Below are 20,883 nucleotides of genomic sequence, written 5' to 3'. Positions count from 1 at the left end.
CTCCTTTCAGCGGATTGTAGCGCAACATGTTTTTTTAAATATTTGGTGTCTTTAAGTGGTTTGCTTTAAGTTCTAAGTTAAAGTATATGTGAAAACAGTTACTCTTAATGTATTCACTGAAAATAGGATAATTATGTAATGAAAGTAGCTTATACAGACCTCCATGCTGACGATGAAATTATTTAGTTAGCATAAGCTAATTTTATTTAAATAACCGATAATCCGGTTATAATTTGGTAATTAGTAGCTATTATCAAATGACTGCTGACGATTCGGATGTGGGTAATGTTTAAAGCACTTCCTTGACAACAAAAGAACATTGAATATGATTTTGAAGCTACGTTTGCTCATTCTTCTATCTATAAAAATTATTCACCTACTTCTCGCTTGACACGTTTCTAGGCCCGATCGAGGAATCGCTTTAAATATTGCAGAAATTGTGTTTTCGAAAGTACGTTCCCTGGATCTTGAAAACAAGATCGAAGAATTACAAAACGTGGCACAAAAGCAATAGTTAGATAAAGTTCGTTGATAATGATATTAACGGCAGATAACGCATTAATTAAGCAAAAAAATGAAAAGTCAGCTTTTTGTGGTTTGTGTGACTTCTGATCGTTAGGCGTTTAAATTATAGAGTAGCTGATCAATATTATGAAGGTAATCTTTATCTTTGAGTTTCCATTGGCCTTTATAGATCTGAGTGTATCTATGTGTGTCCACCTAGAGTGAACGAAGTGTGATATATATGTATATATATATGCATATACATATATGTATATCATACGCCATCAACTGCATGCGCTCGAGGTTCACTGCTATTTAAATTAGTCACCTAATATATATATATATATATTTCGATTCGATAGATTAGTATGGATGTCCGAGTACTGATGGCTATTCGATCCCAAAACTTTGTACATGAAAAGGAGAAGCAGAGATTCATGGTTATCTAAACAGAAGGCCTTTTTAAATTATTTCAAAGAATTAGCACGATTAAATACTATCATAGCCGTCTTTTCTGCTTCATAATTTCGGATTTTAAATAGCTGAATTCAGTGAAAATATAATTTGCTTGAAAGTACCAGCACTTTACAGCAATAGGATACTGATGGCCATATAAAGACTGGTCCATCGTGTTACGTGTTCTTCACTTCGGGTAGTAAATGGTGCAGTAAACTTTGATCAGTGTCCTTTCCCATTTCACAGAGGGGTATCGTACTCAATTGTACCACATCGCGTGAGGGCCCACAGGTACAAGTCTTTACAGTAGCTTTTCCAACAAATCCTGCATAACTTTGGATGAGTTAGCATTTTGTTGTCATGGCAACAGCAAGTGATCACAAGGGGCGCTATAGTCGCACATACAGTGTTCATTACACAGACGGACTTGAATCATTCCCAGCGCTCAATACAGTCGTAATGTGTGTGCTTACATAAAGCACGTGTTAAACTCTCCGACAGTCTCGTTAGATAAAACTGAAGATCTGTTACAGAGAACTCTGTAACATGAAGCTATGATGTTCATTGTCTGAAGAACAGAACGTTGTGATACACTATTCTAATGGTAATTGATAAGTTCTCCTTGAATAAATTCTCGACAACAGAATAATGCGACGATGTCTCACGCTACCCCGATGAACGCTGTATTCACATTCAATCTTGCTCACAAAATTCTTCCAAGAAGAGTCGCCATTGGACGTTTTGATGGGACTCATCCTTGCATTGTAGCTGCGACATCTGCTGACAAGGTGAGTACGTAACGGAACAGGTTTATATGCTTTCTTAGGCTACGCAATAGTAGTTAGCTATATAGCTGAAAAGAAGCCGAACTATTCAGAGATTCATTGTAGAATCTCTGAAAGCGAATTTGTTTGTCATTCCTTACATGCATTCTCTAATCATTTTCAGACGTCATTTTCCTCAGTACTGGATCGGAAGATAATATTTTATGTTGAAGTTAACCGTTTGCAACGATAGATTTTGGTTTAATTTGGAATGGTCGCCTAGAGAGATGAGCTGTATTTAAAATTTACTTTAGTCGCTAAAATCAAGCTTAGAAGCTTAACGTTCGATGGGGTCATGTGCGGGCAGAGGCTCCAGTACATTATGGATTTATAAGCGCTCTTCAATATATCACTTGAATCTGAAAGAGATATCGCGAAAAGTATGTATCAGCAGAATATGTATATAGATATTCTGTTCTGGGTGTTTCTTAAATGCGTAAAAACACTGAGTTAAGACACGTGTTTGTATGAATTATAATTTATTTCCATAATTTTAGTGCTTGATATTGATTTCCGATTTCTTCTATTATATTTATGAAAAAAGCGCACCTTTATGCGATTACCACTTCTGTCCAAATGAAGCTTTTAGGACGGGCTTTTTTTGAACATGCAACGGTTATTTCATAGAGACTATTTTCATACCCATGGTTTCAATAGTTTCGTACAAGACGATGGGACTGCAGCACCGAATGCCTTTGAACAAGCTTCAATCCGTATTTGCAGAACAAATCCAGGCTTAGCAGATGGAGAAGGAATAGTGCATATGAGAGAAATGGCGAAAAGTATTCATTGTTTTCTTTTGTGCCTTCCGTTCACGATTGCAAGATATTTGTTCACAATCCGCACACGAAAGCGAAGCGTGAGGGGGATCGCTGGCTAGTAGACCCCACAGCAGCAGCAGCGGACGTTGCTCTGCTTAACTTCAACCAAAAGGTGGCTACCCTGGCGACTGGGACTCTACGTCCAGGAGCCGCGGAGGAGGTGCTCGTAATCGGGACGCCAAATGCAGTGCTTGCTTATGATGTTGAAAACAATAGTGATCTGTTCTACAAAGAGGTTAGTCCTGTAGCGATCGACTTCGCTTAATATGAAGTTTTTTTTGAAGGGCGAGCTGGTATATCTATGCTTAAAAGGTATTTGAAGGAACTAAAAAATCTTCATGAGAGACCGATAAGGAAAAAGAATGAAAATTCACGAGTTTACAACTGAAGCATAAATGACGAAAAAGTAGTACATTTTTAACTATAAAAGGAAATGTCCACTTTTACACTATTGAGAATATGGGTTTTTAAAGAAACTGACACATATATTCAATGTTTGGTTTAGAATCCAATTTTAGAATTAGTTACATTATCAGTGAATCAAAATCAGAATCAGAGTAAGTGGCTTCTGTCTGAAAAAAATATTTATTTTTTTTTTGCCTTTGTTTTAACTTCAGACGTGTGTTAGATGTTATTTACTAGTAGCCATTACTTTAGCAAACCATAAGATATTGTCCGAAAGTCGTACCCTGAAATACATAAGTCTGCCAGTGCACACTAGAGATTGATTGCTTTGTTTTGACCTATATTTACCTGATTTTTCCGATGTTGGTGACGAAATCGGGCAGCTTGCTGATGGAGCAAACTGTTTATGCGTTGGGCACCTGGGCACAATAACGTCTCCACTGGCACTCGTTGGGGGCAACTGTTCGATTCATGGTTTCGACTACGAGGGTAATGATGCTTTCTGGACGGTGAGTGATTTGAGTTCGGCGAAATTCGATTTACGTTTCTTGTTAGCACGCATAAGGTGCCAGATAATGTCATGTAATGTACTAGCTAATTAACAGCGGTGATGCTTAGCCTTTTACGGCATCGTTTGGTTTACTACATTCATGTGGTCTTAATTTAATTATTATTAAAAGATAGGCTCCCGCACTTTAAACGGCAATTACTGGGAGAGCGTTTAGTGCTAGAAGTTGTAATTTATAGACGTATTAAATGTGCTCCTTTTTCATATTCGACGAAACAGGTGACTGGGGATAACGTAACTTCGATGTCACTCATTGACTTCAACGGGGATGGCCTGAATGAGGTATGCTTTGATGAGTGTGAGATAGATTCTTAATTAAAAAAGTGTAATTAACTATAAAAGGAAATGTCCACTTTTACACTATTGAGAACAGGGGTTTTTAAAAAAAAGTGATACATATATTCAATCTTTAGTTCAGAATTCAATTTTAGAATTAGTTACATTGTCAGGGAATCAAAATCTTAATATTTATAATAGTTATAAATTAAATAATAATTAAAGAAAGTGCTAAACTACGTTATCATACCTAACTTGATGTTTGTTGTTTTTAAATAATAGCGTTCGATAAACTTTGATTTTTAAACATTTTTAGATAAATTAGCTATTTATTCTTTAATAAGTATGCATGAATTAACCTTTGGGCTGTAATTAGCGATCATCTTGTAACAATTATGCCTGACGTAGTATTTCACAGATGGTGCACGTCTCTTACCCAAAAATACTGTGTGCTTAGATTTACACTCACGCCATGGTTAAAGTTCGACTGAAAGCTAATTTCTTTTTAGAAGTTGCACCTGATTGATTTATCGTTGTTATTGTTTAGCTGCTGGTCGGTTCTGAAGATTTCGATATTCGCGTGTTTCGTGAAGACGTCATTGCCATCGAGATGACGGAAACTGAAGCGGTTGTAGGCCTGTGTGCTCTTTCAGCGGAAATGTTCGCCTATGCCCTTGCCAACGGAACGATTGGCGTTTACCAAAGTAGTGGGGCTCGACTTTGGCGCATTAAGGTAACGTATCAGTTGTGAGAGACTGAACTTGGAATCACTGGCTGTATTGTGGTCGACACTTCACAGGTGGTATTCATATACACACACTTAGGGATGTTTATATATTGATAAGGCAGATGTTTAAGAAGCCTAATGCGTCATACAAGCAACAAGATTCCCATTCACAAGCGAATGTTCGAGATCATACTACACGTTTGATATATGACAAAGCTGTACATGCAATTAATGTACATTGAATTAGAAAACCAAGCGGTAGGGCATCATTGCACAGATTTTTTTCAAACCCTCGTCCTCACGTTATGTATACGTGGAAGAAGAAACAAACTAATTGAGCAAAGTTCGCCTTAACTTCATCTTATCAATTGGCGGCACTCAGTCGAAGAACCAACCGATGTGTATCGCGGCTTTTGATATTGACGGAGACGGGAAACCCGAACTCATCACGGGCTGGTCGAATGGCAAGGTGGACGCGCGTAGTGTTCGAACAGGCGAGGTGCTTTACAAAGATTCATTTGGCCATTCGATTGCTGGAATCGTTGTCGCAGACTATTGTCTTGACGGAACGGATCAGCTTATCGTGTGCTCCGTAGATGGAGAAGGTATACCGCATAATTATGTGTTCATCTCCATATAGAACTTTCGATCATTTTACAATGTCATGTATGAATGCGGTTAGCAGAGCAGAAGTAATACCAGAAATCGCCTTGAAATGTTTTACGGAAAATTCCTTTTTACTATACAATAACTCTGCCGACAATATGTTGAAATTTTGTGGAGCATTTTTGAAAAACATCTAACTAACAGGCGTTAAGCATTGACCACCCGACTTGCTGTAATTCTTATGTTCTGTTTCGAATTTGAACCCTATGAAGTACGTGGTTACACCGTCACTACGGCAGAGTATCGCCAACAACTAATGGACGCTAATTATGAGCAGGAGACGTTGCGCGAATTGAATCAGAAGAAACAGTCTCTGTTACTTGAACTCGCCAACTACGAACAGGCGAAGAAGCTTAGTGAAATGGGCGGCCCTCAACAAGCCCAGGCACTGGCCAATCAGGATATTGCTTGTATAGCTGTAAGTGGGTATACGACATTTGGAATCGAAATATTTTTGCGAGGAATCATCGGTTTATTCATTAGAGGTGAGAAATTATCTCAGACAATTTGCCTGGACACGCTATTGAAAAGCTGTTCATTAACGATAATTGCTTTCCGCTTTCAATGTATTAAATACAGGCGAATACACGTCTGAAGACTGGTTTGGCAATAAACATGGGCGGAGATGGGTTACAGCCGCACGTTGAAATTCTACTAGAAACCAACAATGACACGATTATACAGGCAGTCATTGTTTTCGCTGAAGGCATTTTCCAGAATGAAAGCCTTGTTATGTAAGTGATTCACGATAAATGATCCTGTTTAGCAGAACACACAAGATTGAATGCAACGAGGGGGAGACGGCATGATGTCCTTAGGTTGTCCTTATCTGAATTTCATTGAATGTTCCGTTTGCAGACATAACGATGATGCAGCAACGAATCAGGCCGTTGTTCCTTTAACCCCGCCTAGGGATGTGGAAGTGGATCTCCATATTAAAGCCTTCGTTGGCTATAAAAATTCGTGCGTATTTACGTTTAGCCTTGCTGCATGCTTACTGGAATGTTACCGTATTTGCCGGCTAACCCTAGAGACACGTTGTGGTCTGGATTCGAAGCTGGCATAGACAGATATGCACGCTTCGTTTCGTACTGAGAGTCAAACGTCCGATGGAATGCCTATCGGCGATACCGGACGGAGACGAATATTAGCCTAAGCAAGATAGCAATAGGGAATTTTTATTTTCAACCTTGTCAAGGATCACTCTCGCAAAGGGCCCTTGCTGCTCACTTTGAATATGAAAATGTGCTCAGTCTAAGAAGAGTTGAAACGAATATAATTTTGAACGCGCTAATGTTAAATGTATTATATAACAAAGGCAAAAAGTAAAACCGGTACGAAATTTGATGTATTTTCTGGAGCAGGCATCAGCTGCATGTTTTTGAGGTATCTCGTGCACTACCACGCTTTGCAATGTATACTCTATGCTCAGAATCACCTTCGTCGGATAACGAGGGTACGGTACGTTTCCAACTCAATGACAGACCGCATCGCGTGGCTCAATGGGTGAATCAAAGCTTCCTTCTTGAGCAGGAGATAACTGCGAAAGAGCAACTGCATCTCACCTTTCTCAGCCTCAGAGACTCGAAACTCGTCACGTTCGACATGGACTTTTCAGGACAGGTAGTCTGTTGTCGTGTTCGATGACTTACTCGCCGTCTAATATTTTCGTTCCTTTTTAGGCACTGCCCGGTCTGTCTGAGAATAAACTTGTTAAATAGATGTTTGGATCATTACAGAACTTGAGGAATGTCTAGACGTTTTTTGATTTTAATAATCCATTTAATGGCTAACCTATAAGACTCTGCTGAAAACCTTAGATGTTTCGATCATGGCAACAAGCGAAAGGACGTCGATATCAATAGAAGAATAATATTGGAATCTAGGAATTTGAATGTATTTAGTATAAAGTAACTAATAGCAATTACGGTACGTAAAAGGGCAATATTATTATATTTCTAAAATTGCTGGCAAAATCATTTGTAAAACCTTATTCGGCTATTCCGCGCTGTTTTACGAGCTTTTATAATTAGAACAAATAAATTAAAAACTAATTTACTCTGATTAAAAATACCAATTAGAGTCTATTTGTTTTAAGCTCGATGTCTCGTGACCAAAATAACTTGTTTTTGATACGGATTATATACACTTGATATACTTTACTATAACGTATTTGTATGGGATTTGATAAACGTCATGGAAACATTTGCAGATGACAATTCGTACCGAGTCAATGGAAATTGCCGGTGAGATGATTCAGTCTTTAACCTCGTTTCTGGGCATCGAAGAGCTGCAGTCCACAGCAGACTTTCCCACGGAAAATGGCAAACTTGTCGAGCTGATGGCTAAGATAGAGGAGTTTCAAAGTGCGAAAATGAGCATGTCAGCCCAGATGGCTGACAACTCGGCACATATCAGAGCACTTATCATTCGAGCAGAAGACGCACGCCTAATGAAAGACTTGTAAGTTGTCATAACGTCGAGAACTACAATTCTACGGCTGTTTAATGTCCGATTTTATATGATAACAGCGAGGCTGTGAAGTACAGTCTCTCCTTTATCACCAAACTTAGCACACATGTCACGATCTAGAATATAAATATAAGAACAATCAAATTTCTTAAAAAAAAATAGCGAGTGAGATTTGGCCAAAAAATAGCTAGAAAAGACACGAATGGCCGCCTTCCTCGAACGTTAAGTGTCAAATGAAATGGTAGTTCGTTTAATATGTTGTACTCGGTTTGACGGCCACACTCTGAGAATTTTACGCCGAAGATACTTCGTACGTATTACTTTGTTGTTGAAAGCATAGCCGACGCATCATCCTGCACAAAGGTTTCCGATGAGCGTTATCTAAAAGGAGCATAACTCTGACTCAGTTCAGTTCTCGATGAATGCGTATCCCAGAGAAAGGATCGCTTTTGCAAAATCGACGGGCGCCTGAATCTCGACTTTACTTGTAAACCACAATGATTATAACCAAAGAAGTGCTTAACGGCAGCGCAAGCAGGATTGTTACAGCGAAAAGCCGCAAATGAAGAAAAAGTGCTTATTCATCTTTGATAGTTCATCTTCAACAACAGGATGTGTATATAAATTTATAACAACGTGACCGATAGTAGTCATTCAAATGAATTTTAACCCTAACAGTTTACGGCGCAAATACCAATTAGCCTGCAGGACCAATCAACGGGCAAAGCTGCCTATCCTGTGTATTACGAAGCAGTTGTTTATACAGGACGTATTGCAGTTACCTCTCACTTACTGCAAATACACTGGTAGTTATGCTTATAGAAGCGTACGTTTGTGTTCAATTTGTGGAAGAGAGACCAATTGCAAAATCGGTGACAACGTAAGGCTTCGTTAGGTCTGGATTCGAATAGGTTACCTCATTTTCAGATTTAGTAATTTGTGCGAAACTACTATCAAAATATCACCAAGATCTGTTTTGACCCTATAAGATACCACTTAAGCATGGAAAAAGTTTTCTATAGAGGAGAAACAATATATGCAATACTTTTACTCCCAACCTTTTCTTGTGTGGAAAGACCTATAACGTGGTTCAAGCTACGCAAATGCTCTGCAAACTCAGAAAATACCGTAACATGTGTTCAATTTTGATAGGACTTCTTTCTACTGAAAAACCTAAATAGTTATAGGAGCCAGCATCTAATAAAGATAACCTAACCAAAATACAATTTTTTTTGCATATATGCCACCGTTGTATGTAGTGTGTGATAAGGATCAGAGATGGTCATCTACGATTACCACAAAGAGCACGTTATCATAGGATTAAATCTGATCGGTTTAATCAGCCTAGTTGATTGGCTTAGACCTCCGACGGTTAATCCTTTTTTATTTTTACCTCTGTATCCTAGAAAGCTCTGAAAAAAGAGCTTTTGTTGGCGATAGATTACGTTTGAATGTCTGTTTTTGAGAGAAAATAATATTTTTTTTGTAGTACTTTTGTGAACATGGAACATTTAACGCTGGTGCTCGATGCGGTGGCGGTTTGTCAGACTATGAAGCTTCAGGAAATACAGCGTTAGACCAATAGAGGGCCCCTGGAGCCGATCTCAAAGCTACAGTCCTGTCAAAATAAGCATTCTTTGCTTATACTCCCTAGTAATGGCGAATGCTAAGTTGATTTTGGGAAATCGGTGATGTCATTCTGAACTAGCGGTACGGCTTTCATCATGACAGCGTATAAAGCTTTGCTGGCCGATATCATGAGTTGATCGGTTAGGCAGGCGCGGCTATCCTTCGCCGTATTCATGGGCTTCCAAGCGGCCTTCGATTTTGCGCCGGAAAACGTTGATCTGATGTTCCTAGCAGACGAAAGGGTTGTACAAAAATTCTCAAGCTTTTAGGAAAACCGGATAATGATAGACGATGGAGTGATAGAACTCTCGTCCTTCCTTCAAACTATAAGGCTCGTATCGAGATATAACCTCGGCCCTTCATTGTTCTAGACGCCTCCGAAGAATACAGCTAGTATCCAAAGCTTCCAAATGAAGGTACTTTTGTACGCCGACGACGTACTTATCCTTGGGAGCAGCCGTTTCCAAGTTTAGCAAGCGTTAGCTGGATTGCATGTAGTTTCAATAGAGCGTGGGGCTGAAGTAAAGAGAAAACGGCTGACTGCCTTCCAAATGTGTTTTCGAGTCTCGTTTACGTGAACAGTTTCTTCAACCTAGGGCTACTTCTTTCGTTCCACATTCCGTCGCACGCCACGAATAAGTGCGGAGAGATTATGGTACCGATAGTCGCCAATAGCAATCTCCATCTTCTTCCGGTCATCACCGCCCTGCGGATATTGTACATAAAAATAACTCTAATGGCTACCCACAGCATGCAGTTTTATACAGGAGGACCTCTATGGAAGATGGACATTGAGCCGCCAAATCAGCCTCAAAACTACGCTTATTAAGCGTATTCTCGGACCCTATCGCACGGCACTAAAATCAGTAGTTAGGCTTCATACTACGACACGCCTGTTCATCGGGAACTTCAAATAAGTTGCGATTTACTGCCTACTGCTTTCCTTAACGGACGCTTCAATTTGCGAGAGCATGTTTTTGAAAGTACGTGTAGAATGCAACGAATTAGAAGCTATGCGAAACCGTTCGTTCGTGAGACGAAACAGCTCACATCGCCGTCTTGTAACCCTGTTATATTGCCATGTATAGATTTGATCATACCATTACGAAGTTTTATGAATCAGTTTCTTCACTTATTGCGTACATGTATCATCAGATGCGGAAAGCAATGTGACGGATCGTACATCTGTCGATGTCTCCATGCGATTTCGCCATAACAGTTAGCATCTTAGCCATTCCGTAATATATAATGCTTCTGCTTTCCCAGAAGCCATTCCGTAATATATAATGCTTCTGCTTTCCCAGAAGCCATTCCGTAATATATAATGCTTCTGCTTTCCCAGAAGCCATTCCGTAATATATAATGCTTCTGCTTTCCCAGAAGCCATCCGTAATATATAATGCTTCTGCTTTCCCAGAAGCCATTCCGTAATATATAATGCTTCTGCTTTCCCAGAAGCCATTCCGTAATATATAATGCTTCTGCTTTCCCAGAAGCCATTCCGTAATATATAATGCTTCTGCTTTCCCAGAAGCCATTCCGTAATATATAATGCTTCTGCTTTCCCAGAAGCCATTCCGTAATATATAATGCTTCTGCTTTCCCAGAAGCCATTCCGTAATATATAATGCTTCTGCTTTCCCAGAAGCCATTCCGTAATATATAATGCTTCTGCTTTCCCAGAAGCCATTCCGTAATATATAATGCTTCTGCTTTCCCAGAGTTGTTTAAACTAATATGGAATGCTATTGTGTAGTCGTTTTTATGCTGTATCTGACAAATGTAAATACACTTTATTTAACAGCATATAGATTAATTAATCGCCAAAATTTAGAATTCGTGCTATAACTCCATTCAGTCCTCTATGTTTCGAGTTTTACGTCCAGTATTGGCGTTAGACATTCGTTTCGTGCTGGAAACCGGCCGTATGATGGAATGGACGGATACGGAATGTAGATGGTAACTCCACTCAATCCAGAGTGCGGTAAGCGTCTCCCAGATTGAGCATGCTCGTGGAAAAGAAATTCTCGAAGTGCCTACAGACAAGCTTTAAAAACGATCAAATTAGGTAGTTAACAAGATTCACAGATGATATGTCGGCGCCGTGCGTATGAAGACTGCCTGCCAGTGAAAGTGATTTTTAACCTTTAGGAGACGCCTTCAATGGGTAAAACGCTCTCAACGATGTGCAAGATAATCGTGTTCATGCTAATTAGGGAACATGTATGTACGGGCCAGGTGACAGTGTGATTTCCAGCTTCAATGAAAATATTTTCCGGGAAAAACTGCCAGGCTCGTTCGTTCGGGTTTGCAGAATCCGAAGTCTCGAGACGATAATTTTAGGTTGCGATAGCTGAAAGAAACCATCAGATTAATTCTATTTTTATATTCGTTACTGTCGGTAAGCATAGCACACAACGAAATGTGCCTAGAACCCCGCTCGAACGGAACCCACCTTACGTGTGTTTAAGCTTCGTAGTCAAACATCATTTACTATTACACCATTAGAAGCAGATCATCAGGCGTATCTGTAACCTCACGAATGTAATCCGAAAATTCGTCTCAAGATATATAAAGGGCGTAAGACATAAAGGGCGGTAGTTTGAAACCTAAAAGCTCACCTGAGGCGTGACAGATGTAAATTTGCACATTGTGTTTATAACCTCCTAAAAGTAAACTATCATATTGTGCTTTCCGCTATAATTCCCAGCTAGATAACTCCTTTCTAAATTATTCCGACGTATTCTGACATCTGCCAAAATCGATAACTCTACTAAATGCAGTAGTTACAGACGTAGTTCGCATATTTGTAAAATCAATTATTGGAACTAGGTGTCTTCGACGTTCTTCGCCAGACATACCCAATATGCCGCTTTTTCCGATTTTCAAATAGAATTATCAGCTATCAGAGATACTGTGATTTATCTGCGGCCGAAACATAGTCCTGAGTCATACCATAGTTATGAGCGGAAATGGACGGAAACGTACAAATCAGACCGGGATTAGCCGTCAAAATTAAAAATTATCAGTATTGACGCTATATACTAAACCAAGCAAAATGTATGTAAAGATAAATAGAGATAAACATAAAATGACAATCATTCAATTTCCTGTTTGGTTGTAGCAAAGCAATGCGGCAATGGTATATGGAATTGCAGCCACTTAATCGGGAATTGGTGCAATCTCACAAGATCCGCAATCAAAGCCATGAACAGCTACAAGTTCAGCTGAAAGAACTCCATCGGATATTGCAACGAGCAGCTCGACTTCGCGTTGGGCAATTCAAAGGTCGCTGCGTAACCGCCTGCAGGGCAGCTCTAAAGACAACGAATCCCGCCGCAGGTGCAAAAGTTCTCCTAAAAATCATTGCCGTTGGGGAGTGACGTAAAAATTTATTCCGTTGTATAACAGAGTGTCAGTGTTCAATAGGTAACTAGAGCTATATTAATAATCGAATGATACGAAGAGTGTAAACGTTTGAAGCGTTGGATAGGTTATAGAACAGGAGAAAGGGCTTATGTGTTTTTCTTAATATCCTATCCATGTCTGGTTTCTAAGTATACGCTGTACAGTACTATGAAAGCTCTTGTAGCCAGCAAACAGGGAAATATTATCAATCCTGAGTCTAGAAGATATCCAAACCGTGATGAGCTTGTCGATTCTGTGAAGTGAGCGGGTTATGTTCAGAGTGAAAGTCATATTAATGTTAAACGCAATTCGCTAACCACCAACGATATTTTAGACATACTGAAACATTCAATACGTCTGGATGTGTTGACTACGACCACCTATTGTAAATAAAATAAAACGATGTTATCAACTGTCACCGAGCTGAAAGTCACAGTGGACATTTTAGTAACACTGTAACACTACTACGAACAAGAAACTAACACATATTAACTGAAAAAGTCAAGATACTTTTGTAACTCTTGCAAAGCTAACTACGACAGAGATCAACAGACATATCAACCCCACGTCAGCGAAGCTCTGCGCGACTCTCGACGACCCTTTAACAAACAGTAGGAGTCGGCAGTATGCGTAAAATCATAACGTATTTAGACATAAGGGCAAAAAAGGTAAACGTTGAACGCTACCAGATCAGTCTCGTAACAATTTGCGGGGACATCTATGCAAAACTGGTGCCAGGGTTTACAAAGCGTACTATTTCCAACCAGCAATGGGTTACTTTGGCAACTGTCCCTATTCCGTTTCCCTATTTAAGGTCGATAAGTGCTTGCGTCCGATCCCGGGAAGAAGGCCGCCACAACTTGAACGAATGAACATTTGAAAAGCCTTGTGACCAGCTGTCTTCATCTCAGGAAAGTTCAGCCTCGATTTTTTAATCAATTCTCAGTTATCATTACCTTTCGAATTCCATCAATAATAGCTCCGATGGATCCCATGAGTCGGTTCGCCCTAACATGCCAGCTATACCCAGTTATTGGGATTGAGGAAAAGTTCTGACCACGACTGGACTCGTTTGATATGAGATAAGTACGAATTGTGTTGGCTCGTTCCGAAACTCGACCCTGACCCCAACCTATTTAGTTTATTCTTCAATGCCGACCACTTGTATATTATTAAACGCCACTTGTTTTACTGAAATGCTGCCAACGATTCTGTAGGGGATTGTACGGAACTTCTGTTTCGACTGAAGCTTCTTGAGTTATTGTGACATGAGATATGATGATAACCTCTATAATGCTAAACTTTTTTTTGGCAGACTGCTAGACTGTATACTTCCACGAATACCTCTTCGGCCGCGTCGGCAACGCCGCATATTTGCTAATATCTAAATTCCACTATTTGATATGGCAGCCTCAGATTGTATCGCTAACGATTTCTTCGGATGGCCGCGGTTTTTTGCGCGATTATGATATGCAGAATACTGTCTAGTACTTTCATGGTAATTTGTGCTTATAACGTACTGTAATTTTTGGAAAAATCAATTGCAAAATTGGCAATTTTATCGCTACCATAAACCTTCACTATATTGGCTTTTTAAGATTGGTTATTATAACCGAAAACAAAGTAGATATAAAATGTCAAAAGAATTATAAAAAAAATTACAAATAAATAATTAACCAATACGCGCTATTTACACATTTGGATTATATTGCTTCTCTTTTTCGTGTAGTATATATCATTGGTGGGACTTGAGTGCTCTGGGTTCATTTATATTTGGGTTATAATTCCAGAAGATGAAGCGTCTGCTCTAAACCCTATAATAAACTTTGTAAATAACAGCTCCGCTCACTTTAGCGATCGTGAGCCGATGCTTTACAGTTTATACGATGTTAACGTCTAATACCGAATGCCCTACCTACAGGTTACGAAAACCGGATCAGCTATATATATATATATATATATATATATATCCCTATCCAGCTACGTATATCCGTTTTATAAATCGAATAATTAGTATTTAATGCCGTTCGATTCATAATCATCGGAGCAGCTGTCCGTTGATTGATGTATAGCGATATTTCGTGCGAACAACGTGTCGCGGGTTTGAGTTCCACCAAGTTTATAATGACAGTTCCATATCTAACTTCGCATACATAACATAATTAAACGCTTCACTTATGTGCAGCTAAACAAGGCTAGAAACCCTCAGTTCTACTAGCGGCAATATGGCACTTAAAAGAGAGCTTGTTGTTAAAATTGCTAAGATCCCTAACTACCTCACCCGCAGCTGTGTATAACGAATTGTCACTGCGGTCACCCGTGCTGCAATTTCTTTTTTACGTTAGCTGGGCCGAAAATCGTTCAGAGAAAAAAAATTGGAAAATGCAGCACACAGGAAATTATGAAAAATGATACCTAGAAGGCTTCAAGAAATGTATTTTATAAAAGGTCTTGGTTCACAAAATAAATCACCAGGACCTCGTAAAACTAATTAGAGAGATGTCTCTACATAAAAAGGCCCCGAACGCCTGTCTTAAAGAAGAACAAAAGCGCTATCAAATATAGAGCCTTTTTACAAAAATACCTTCCTGTCTATATATATATATATAGCTAGATAGATATAGATATATAGATACGATATCTATTTTCTGAGATTTTTGCAAACAATGTTTCAGCCACAAAACGATTCAAATAGTTTGTCATCGTTAAATCGTATCGGTAAGTATGGGAATTATAAAGCGTTATTCGTATATCCTGCTTGTTTCTATTACCGAAAATAATATTTCCTATATGACAAATAAGACGATAACATGCTTTAGTATGATAGTAATTATATTTTTGGTTGGTTTTTTATGTTGACACATCAGTCGAGAGGCTTTGCTCGTCCCGTTAACAACGAATCATGCGGCAATAGTGCGTAAGATCGACCGGATCGGTATCCGAATCTGAAGATAAAATAGATGATGCATTTCTCACATCGCAAGTTGAAGTCATTCAGATCCTTTCTTATTGCTTGTACTTTTCAACTTTGTCTTATTCGCATTGAAGTGATACTGAGGTAGAGGGCACGAATGAGTGTGAATTGTTCTCTCACAGATCATTGGGATACATTTTGGCGGGCTTTTTGGCGGGCTTGTTGGCGGGCAAATTGCTAATTGCCCGAGGTCGGCATTTTACGCTTTTGCCAAACTCGATGCAGTATTAAAGGTATCAGAAAAAGTATTAGATTGATAGTAACTATAAATTCATCGAAAGCGCCATTAGTTATAATGTTGGATAATTTTCATGTTGAAATTAGAAGATACTTTTGCGAGAAGAGCATCTATTAGCAGCCGAGTGGTCCACATAAACCTAAAAAGTTAATCCCTTGTTAGATGTTTTTGCTTCTCGTTGGAACTTTTAATCTTTTTTTGAATTATTTATCTTTGATTTGCCATCAGCCTATCGTTGTGTCTGACGTGTTTGAGCGAAACACGTGTATTGTGATTTAAGCTATAATCTTCCAATGTAACACGTATCGCTCCCGGTTCTTAAAAACTATTCGAAATTGGAAACAACGAAAAAAAAAACATCGAACATCGAGACGAATTTCAGTTAGATATCTGTTATCACTAAGATGCGGCTAACAAGCGCATAATATCAATTTCGTTCCAATTTGCCCCGAACATCATATATACATGTTCACGACCCAGTTTGTCGATGATGAAATGTCGAACGATTCAAGTACCGGATGTAGGATACGAATAAAAGGTGTAAAAATGGGTACAACTTTTCTTCTGTACTGTCAATGCTGCACTAGGCTTTTAGCGGGCATTCTGGGACACGGAAATTTTAAGCCTATCAGACAAAATGCCTTCACTGTAGCCCTAGATGAATTCGCCGAAGCGAATCTGCTGTGCTCTAAATAGTAAGATCCTATGGACCGCGTCCACGACCTGCACACCGAGAGTACGGTCATACTGGTTAGTGTGAACTATATCATACAACATACTATATTGTTGTTGGTATATAACTTGAAATCGGTTTGGCTGTAGTCGGAAAAGGTTTTTTCTTCATAACAAAAAAACAAACTAAATCGTGTGATGAGTAAACTTAAGCTGAATTTTTAGTACGGGTTTGACGAGTGCTGTTTTTGCGGTTCGTATAGTATCGGCATGTAAAAGTGGGCTTAGGTGCCTTTATGCGGAACACTCTTTTCTACGTTTACTTTCTCTTTAGAGTTCTGGTTAAGTTTCTAAACAACTATGTGTGTACGAATGGAAAAGGAAAGAGGGTCTATCATCCTGTCTTGCCTGTATCTTATTTACAGATCCTAGACAAACGATGTGGCGTTACTTGAGTGGAGGCCGACCCTGCTTAGCTGAGTGAGGCCTTTTGTCGTTTGGATACACGTTATGATGGATACGTTAATATGCAGGAGATGAAAAAAGGTGCCAGGGAGATGCATTTGAACAGGAAGCATACCCCTGTAATCATGAAAGCAGCCGACACTTATAAATCCGCGCGAGTTGACCATTAAGAATGCTCGAAGATCATCAAATACGATGATCAAACGCATACAAAAACGCTTTCATCGAAATCATCTTTTAAAAATTAACATTTTTGCCTATCTTGTTATCGAAACTAATCGAATCCTATAGCTACTGTTCTCGTTTACCCTTCAAAAGCTTTTATTTTAAAAGTCTCTTCATCATAAATCTTTTGTTTGGAAGGCTTTAGCTTGGCGTAATACCTTTGTAATTATTCTTAACTGGCTTGTAAGTCCTTTTAAAAATTTCGTGTTAATATTGGCCTTCTGAACGAACAGTCATGGGCTGATGTTATCAGTGCGGGGAGGGGGGCTAATTTCGAAGCTAAACTGCCCCCGTCAATACACTCCTGAATCTGCACTTTGGCATTTTAAGATAGACGCATTCAGTCATATACATGGCTTCCATTTAAAAAAATCTAAAGTCCGATTTTCCACGCAAAGTCTTATTTAACAGATAAATATAAAACTACAGAAATTATCGTAATTTATTTATGCGTATGCAAGTCGAATGAAGTGTAGTGAAATAAGGCTGTGACTGTGAAAGCTTAAAGTTTTGCATAATGTACTTAGGAAATTTCGACTTCAGAGTCAGTCCCTCATATCTTCAAGACACGTACCAATCGCTTCTACAGGTTTTGATTAAAGGGTAAAGCAGCCAGTTGCGTTTTATAGAATGAATGTTTTTACCCATTTTGAGGAATAACGTGCACACGTACTTTACGCATCGTACAGGTGTAAACATACTATTAGATGCAGGACTTATATTGACGCTTCTCCTAGCTTGTGTGAGCCTGATGTAGAAATTTCTACAGTGAGGACACACCGTTCGATTACTGTTAGTTCAATTGCTTAGTAAATCTCATGCAATTTAATGCTTAGAATATGAGCTAGCCTTCATACTCGCGGCAGTTTCGGTGGTCGTAAAACGCTACTGATTCTCGCCTTTTTGTAAGATGCGTTTTCTTCACAAATCGTTGCATGAACGTAAAAAACAACTCCATTGGTGCTCATTTGAGAGCGTAATTAGCCGTTTTAAGTTTATTCTGCACATACGACGTGATGGCAAAGCTGCGTGCTAGCTAAAGGATAATAGACTTATCCTGTAAATGAATATCCTTTATATTACGCTATTTACCACATACATACAGAAGTAAAACTGACGAGTATCATATATTATTGAAGATACCCAGTAGGTATAAAGGCCACAGAGTCACCGTTGTTATCTGCTGGAGTGAAGCTAACGTTCCATCCATCGATGCGCACAACAAGGTAGTCTCCCATATTAAGGTCCAAGTCGAGGCGGCAATGGCATCTGCGCTGTTCCAACTGTATTCGCGAGCGGCCTTCAATTTGAATCCAAATTCCTACCGAACCGCCAGCAAAGTCTAAGATCTTCGGTTTTGCACTGAGGAATCGTCGAGATAAGGCTACCCAGCTGTAGCCGGTAAGCTCAACAGCTGCAGGAATACGATCAGGCCTATGATAAAAACGTCGCATCAGTTTTTTTGACTCCTCATTGCAGTTTTCCCAAAGAGCATAGAACGACTCCATGGACGTTGTCTGCTCGAGGAACCGATCAAAAGTCCACGGTGTATTTGAACGGAATGCGCACACTTTTGCCGAAAGGTTGTCCTGTATCGTTCGAATGACATTTTCAAGCTGTACACCTGACGCGTGTTCAATATAGCCACCACGCACAACCACTGGGATACGTGTATCGAGGAAATGCTCGTAAAGTCTTGTCGACGAAACATTATACGATACTTCTGGTACAGCTGTTAGGTCTTCACAGGCGAGGCACTCTTTAGGTGAAGGAGGTGGGGTTATATACCAGGGGTTTGCTATGGCACAGCTACGTCTGTTTAGTACTGTCCAATCATAAAACGACAGTAGGGCAATGAGGAACTTGCGGCCAATGAAATAAAGCAGGTTTGGGTCGAAAATATAATACGCGCAAGCAGCAATCCCCATAAACACGGCGCCAAAACACCATAGCCGATACTGAAGGATGCGGGTAAGCTCCATATTGTGAGAACGACGGAATGCAACTGAGCACGACGGAAGCTTGTTAGTTTTGGCCAATATAATTTTTTTGCTACAGCAAGATAGGGCATGCTCGAAAGTTGACTCAAGCCGGTCTTGTGTATTCTGAGCATTAGAGGAATTAGGAAGGATCCGTGCAAATGAATCATGTCTGTAAGAGTCAACACTGAAATCCGCCGAAAGCGACTTGCACGAAAATCTACCGCTAAATGATCTAAATAAAACCTACGTATCTAATTAGCATCTTTATAGTACTAGCTGAATAACTAAGTAAATAAACTCTGTAGACCAATTATATTGTTGTTTCTTATGTCATATTATCTATCCTAGAGTATGAACTTTCATTACTCAAAGGTAAAATTAGATTACGTCTATCAAGGTTTTTCAGTGTCTTCAAACACGAACTGGAAGGCTATATATAGTCCGAACTCTGACCCTAAGTCATATTTAAAAACTAAAGATAGGCAATTTGCGGCCTGCATGCTAACCTAACCTTATTGTCGTTGTCCATAGTCGAAACTATCTGTCAATACCTACAATCTATGTCCAGAATATCTTTAAAAACCGGTACGGTAAAAACGCTTTTTTTAAATCTGCATAAAATTATTACATACAGTAGCAACTATCTATTGTTCAACAATAAAAGTAACTATTTAGAACCTTTTTTACTGATTAGGTAAAAATAAGGCAAAAACTGAATTTATTTTGACATAAATACATTTATTGCTGTCGGTATATATTTTACATTTGAATAGATTTTGATATCAATAGCACATTTTATCTTTCATTCACCTCTTTAGCCTTATTTAGGCCTCTCGTTCATCTTTCGTCACCGTTTCAAATTCATCTGTATTATCTTCATTAATATACTTATTGTCATACTTTTTACTACTAAGCAATTTGAATACAAGGAATACATAAATTGTAGTCATCTCACTCTCTGAATCATTAATTATCCAATTATATCAACCACCATACAGATTCTCTCTCTTCTCTCTCTCTCTCTCTATATATATATATATATATATATATGTATATATGTGTGTATATATATATTTAACCTCCTATCATCCTTGCACACAGTCTGCATGGGATCGTCATATATTAGTTTTCTTTGATTCTTCTCACAAGCAACATCTCATTTGTAATGGTCGTAGTAAAAAATCTATATCATAATAAAAAAAAAAAAGCCAACCTCGTAGGCCTGGAAAGAAACAGCAGGCCAGCCAAAGGTGGATATTAAGGGACTGTGATGAATATCGATCGTCCTTTTAGTCATCAGTCAATTAAGATCGATTTATCGTAACGCAGTAACTCAATCATAAATATGTTCGGTCATCATCATTGAATCTTTCTGACACTCATCCGAGTGTAGCAGAACTCTGGTAACTAGTTCTAATGGTTTCGGATCAATGGGCGATTTACGTTGTTTTTACGTGTCTGCGCGCAGCGGTGGGTGTCGTCGTATTGCACCAGCTTTGATGATTTGATCTCGTTGATACTTACTATTATACGTTTCCCTATAAAGTTTACAGTCTTGAATCAACGAACCG

The 20,883-nt window shown here is 39.0% G+C and overlaps 2 protein-coding genes across 4 annotated transcripts; one reads left to right on the top strand and one right to left on the bottom strand.

The window, feature by feature from the left end:
• The first annotated feature begins 1,283 nt into the window (after positions 1-1,283).
• Positions 1,284-17,397, top strand: LOC111243939 (BBSome complex member BBS2-like). Of its 3 annotated transcripts, none has more exons than XM_086979376.1 (13): positions 1,284-1,748; positions 2,610-2,840; positions 3,394-3,519; positions 3,798-3,860; positions 4,402-4,587; positions 4,964-5,186; positions 5,460-5,665; positions 5,827-5,981; positions 6,106-6,210; positions 6,612-6,870; positions 7,460-7,710; positions 12,473-12,690; positions 17,066-17,397. In XM_086979376.1, the coding sequence occupies exons 1-13, from the start codon at positions 1,617-1,619 to the stop codon at positions 17,122-17,124; spliced, it is 2,214 nt and encodes a 737-aa protein (XP_086835502.1). In that variant the 5' UTR covers positions 1,284-1,616; the 3' UTR covers positions 17,125-17,397. The 3 variants fall into 3 exon arrangements, with proteins under 3 accessions (XP_086835502.1, XP_022646044.1, XP_022646043.1); XM_022790309.2 differs by lacking the exon at positions 17,066-17,397 and adding an exon at positions 13,571-14,459 and having other exon boundaries at positions 1,290-1,748; XM_022790308.2 differs by lacking the exon at positions 17,066-17,397 and having other exon boundaries at positions 1,296-1,748; positions 12,473-14,459.
• Positions 17,398-17,408: 11 nt separating this feature from the next.
• LOC111245925 (uncharacterized) lies at positions 17,409-19,450 on the bottom strand. The gene has a single exon (XM_022794937.2). It carries the CDS (start codon positions 19,310-19,312, stop codon positions 18,461-18,463), a length of 852 nt encoding a protein of 283 aa, XP_022650672.1. The 5' UTR covers positions 19,313-19,450; the 3' UTR covers positions 17,409-18,460.
• Between the last annotated feature and the right edge of the window lie 1,433 nt (positions 19,451-20,883).

The sequence above is a fragment of the Varroa destructor genome, unplaced genomic scaffold (genome assembly GCF_002443255.2).
Source record: "Varroa destructor unplaced genomic scaffold, Vdes_3.0 BEIS01000002.1, whole genome shotgun sequence".
NCBI classification, from domain to species: Eukaryota; Metazoa; Arthropoda; class Arachnida; order Mesostigmata; family Varroidae; genus Varroa; species Varroa destructor.
The sequence above is the reverse complement of the archived record's forward strand: the minus strand, read 5'-3'. Positions and strand labels throughout refer to the sequence as shown.

Coding starts and splice junctions, on each gene's coding strand:
- LOC111243939 (XM_086979376.1), top strand. CDS start 1,617: ATGTCTCACGCTACCCCGATGAACGCTGTATTCACATTCAATCTTGCT. Junction 2,841..3,393: donor GTGATCTGTTCTACAAAGAG/GTTAGTCCTGTA, acceptor GAAATCGGGCAG/CTTGCTGATGGAGCAAACTG. Junction 6,871..7,459: donor ACATGGACTTTTCAGGACAG/GTAGTCTGTTGT, acceptor AAACATTTGCAG/ATGACAATTCGTACCGAGTC.
- LOC111245925 (XM_022794937.2), bottom strand. CDS start 19,312: ATGGAGCTTACCCGCATCCTTCAGTATCGGCTATGGTGTTTTGGCGCC.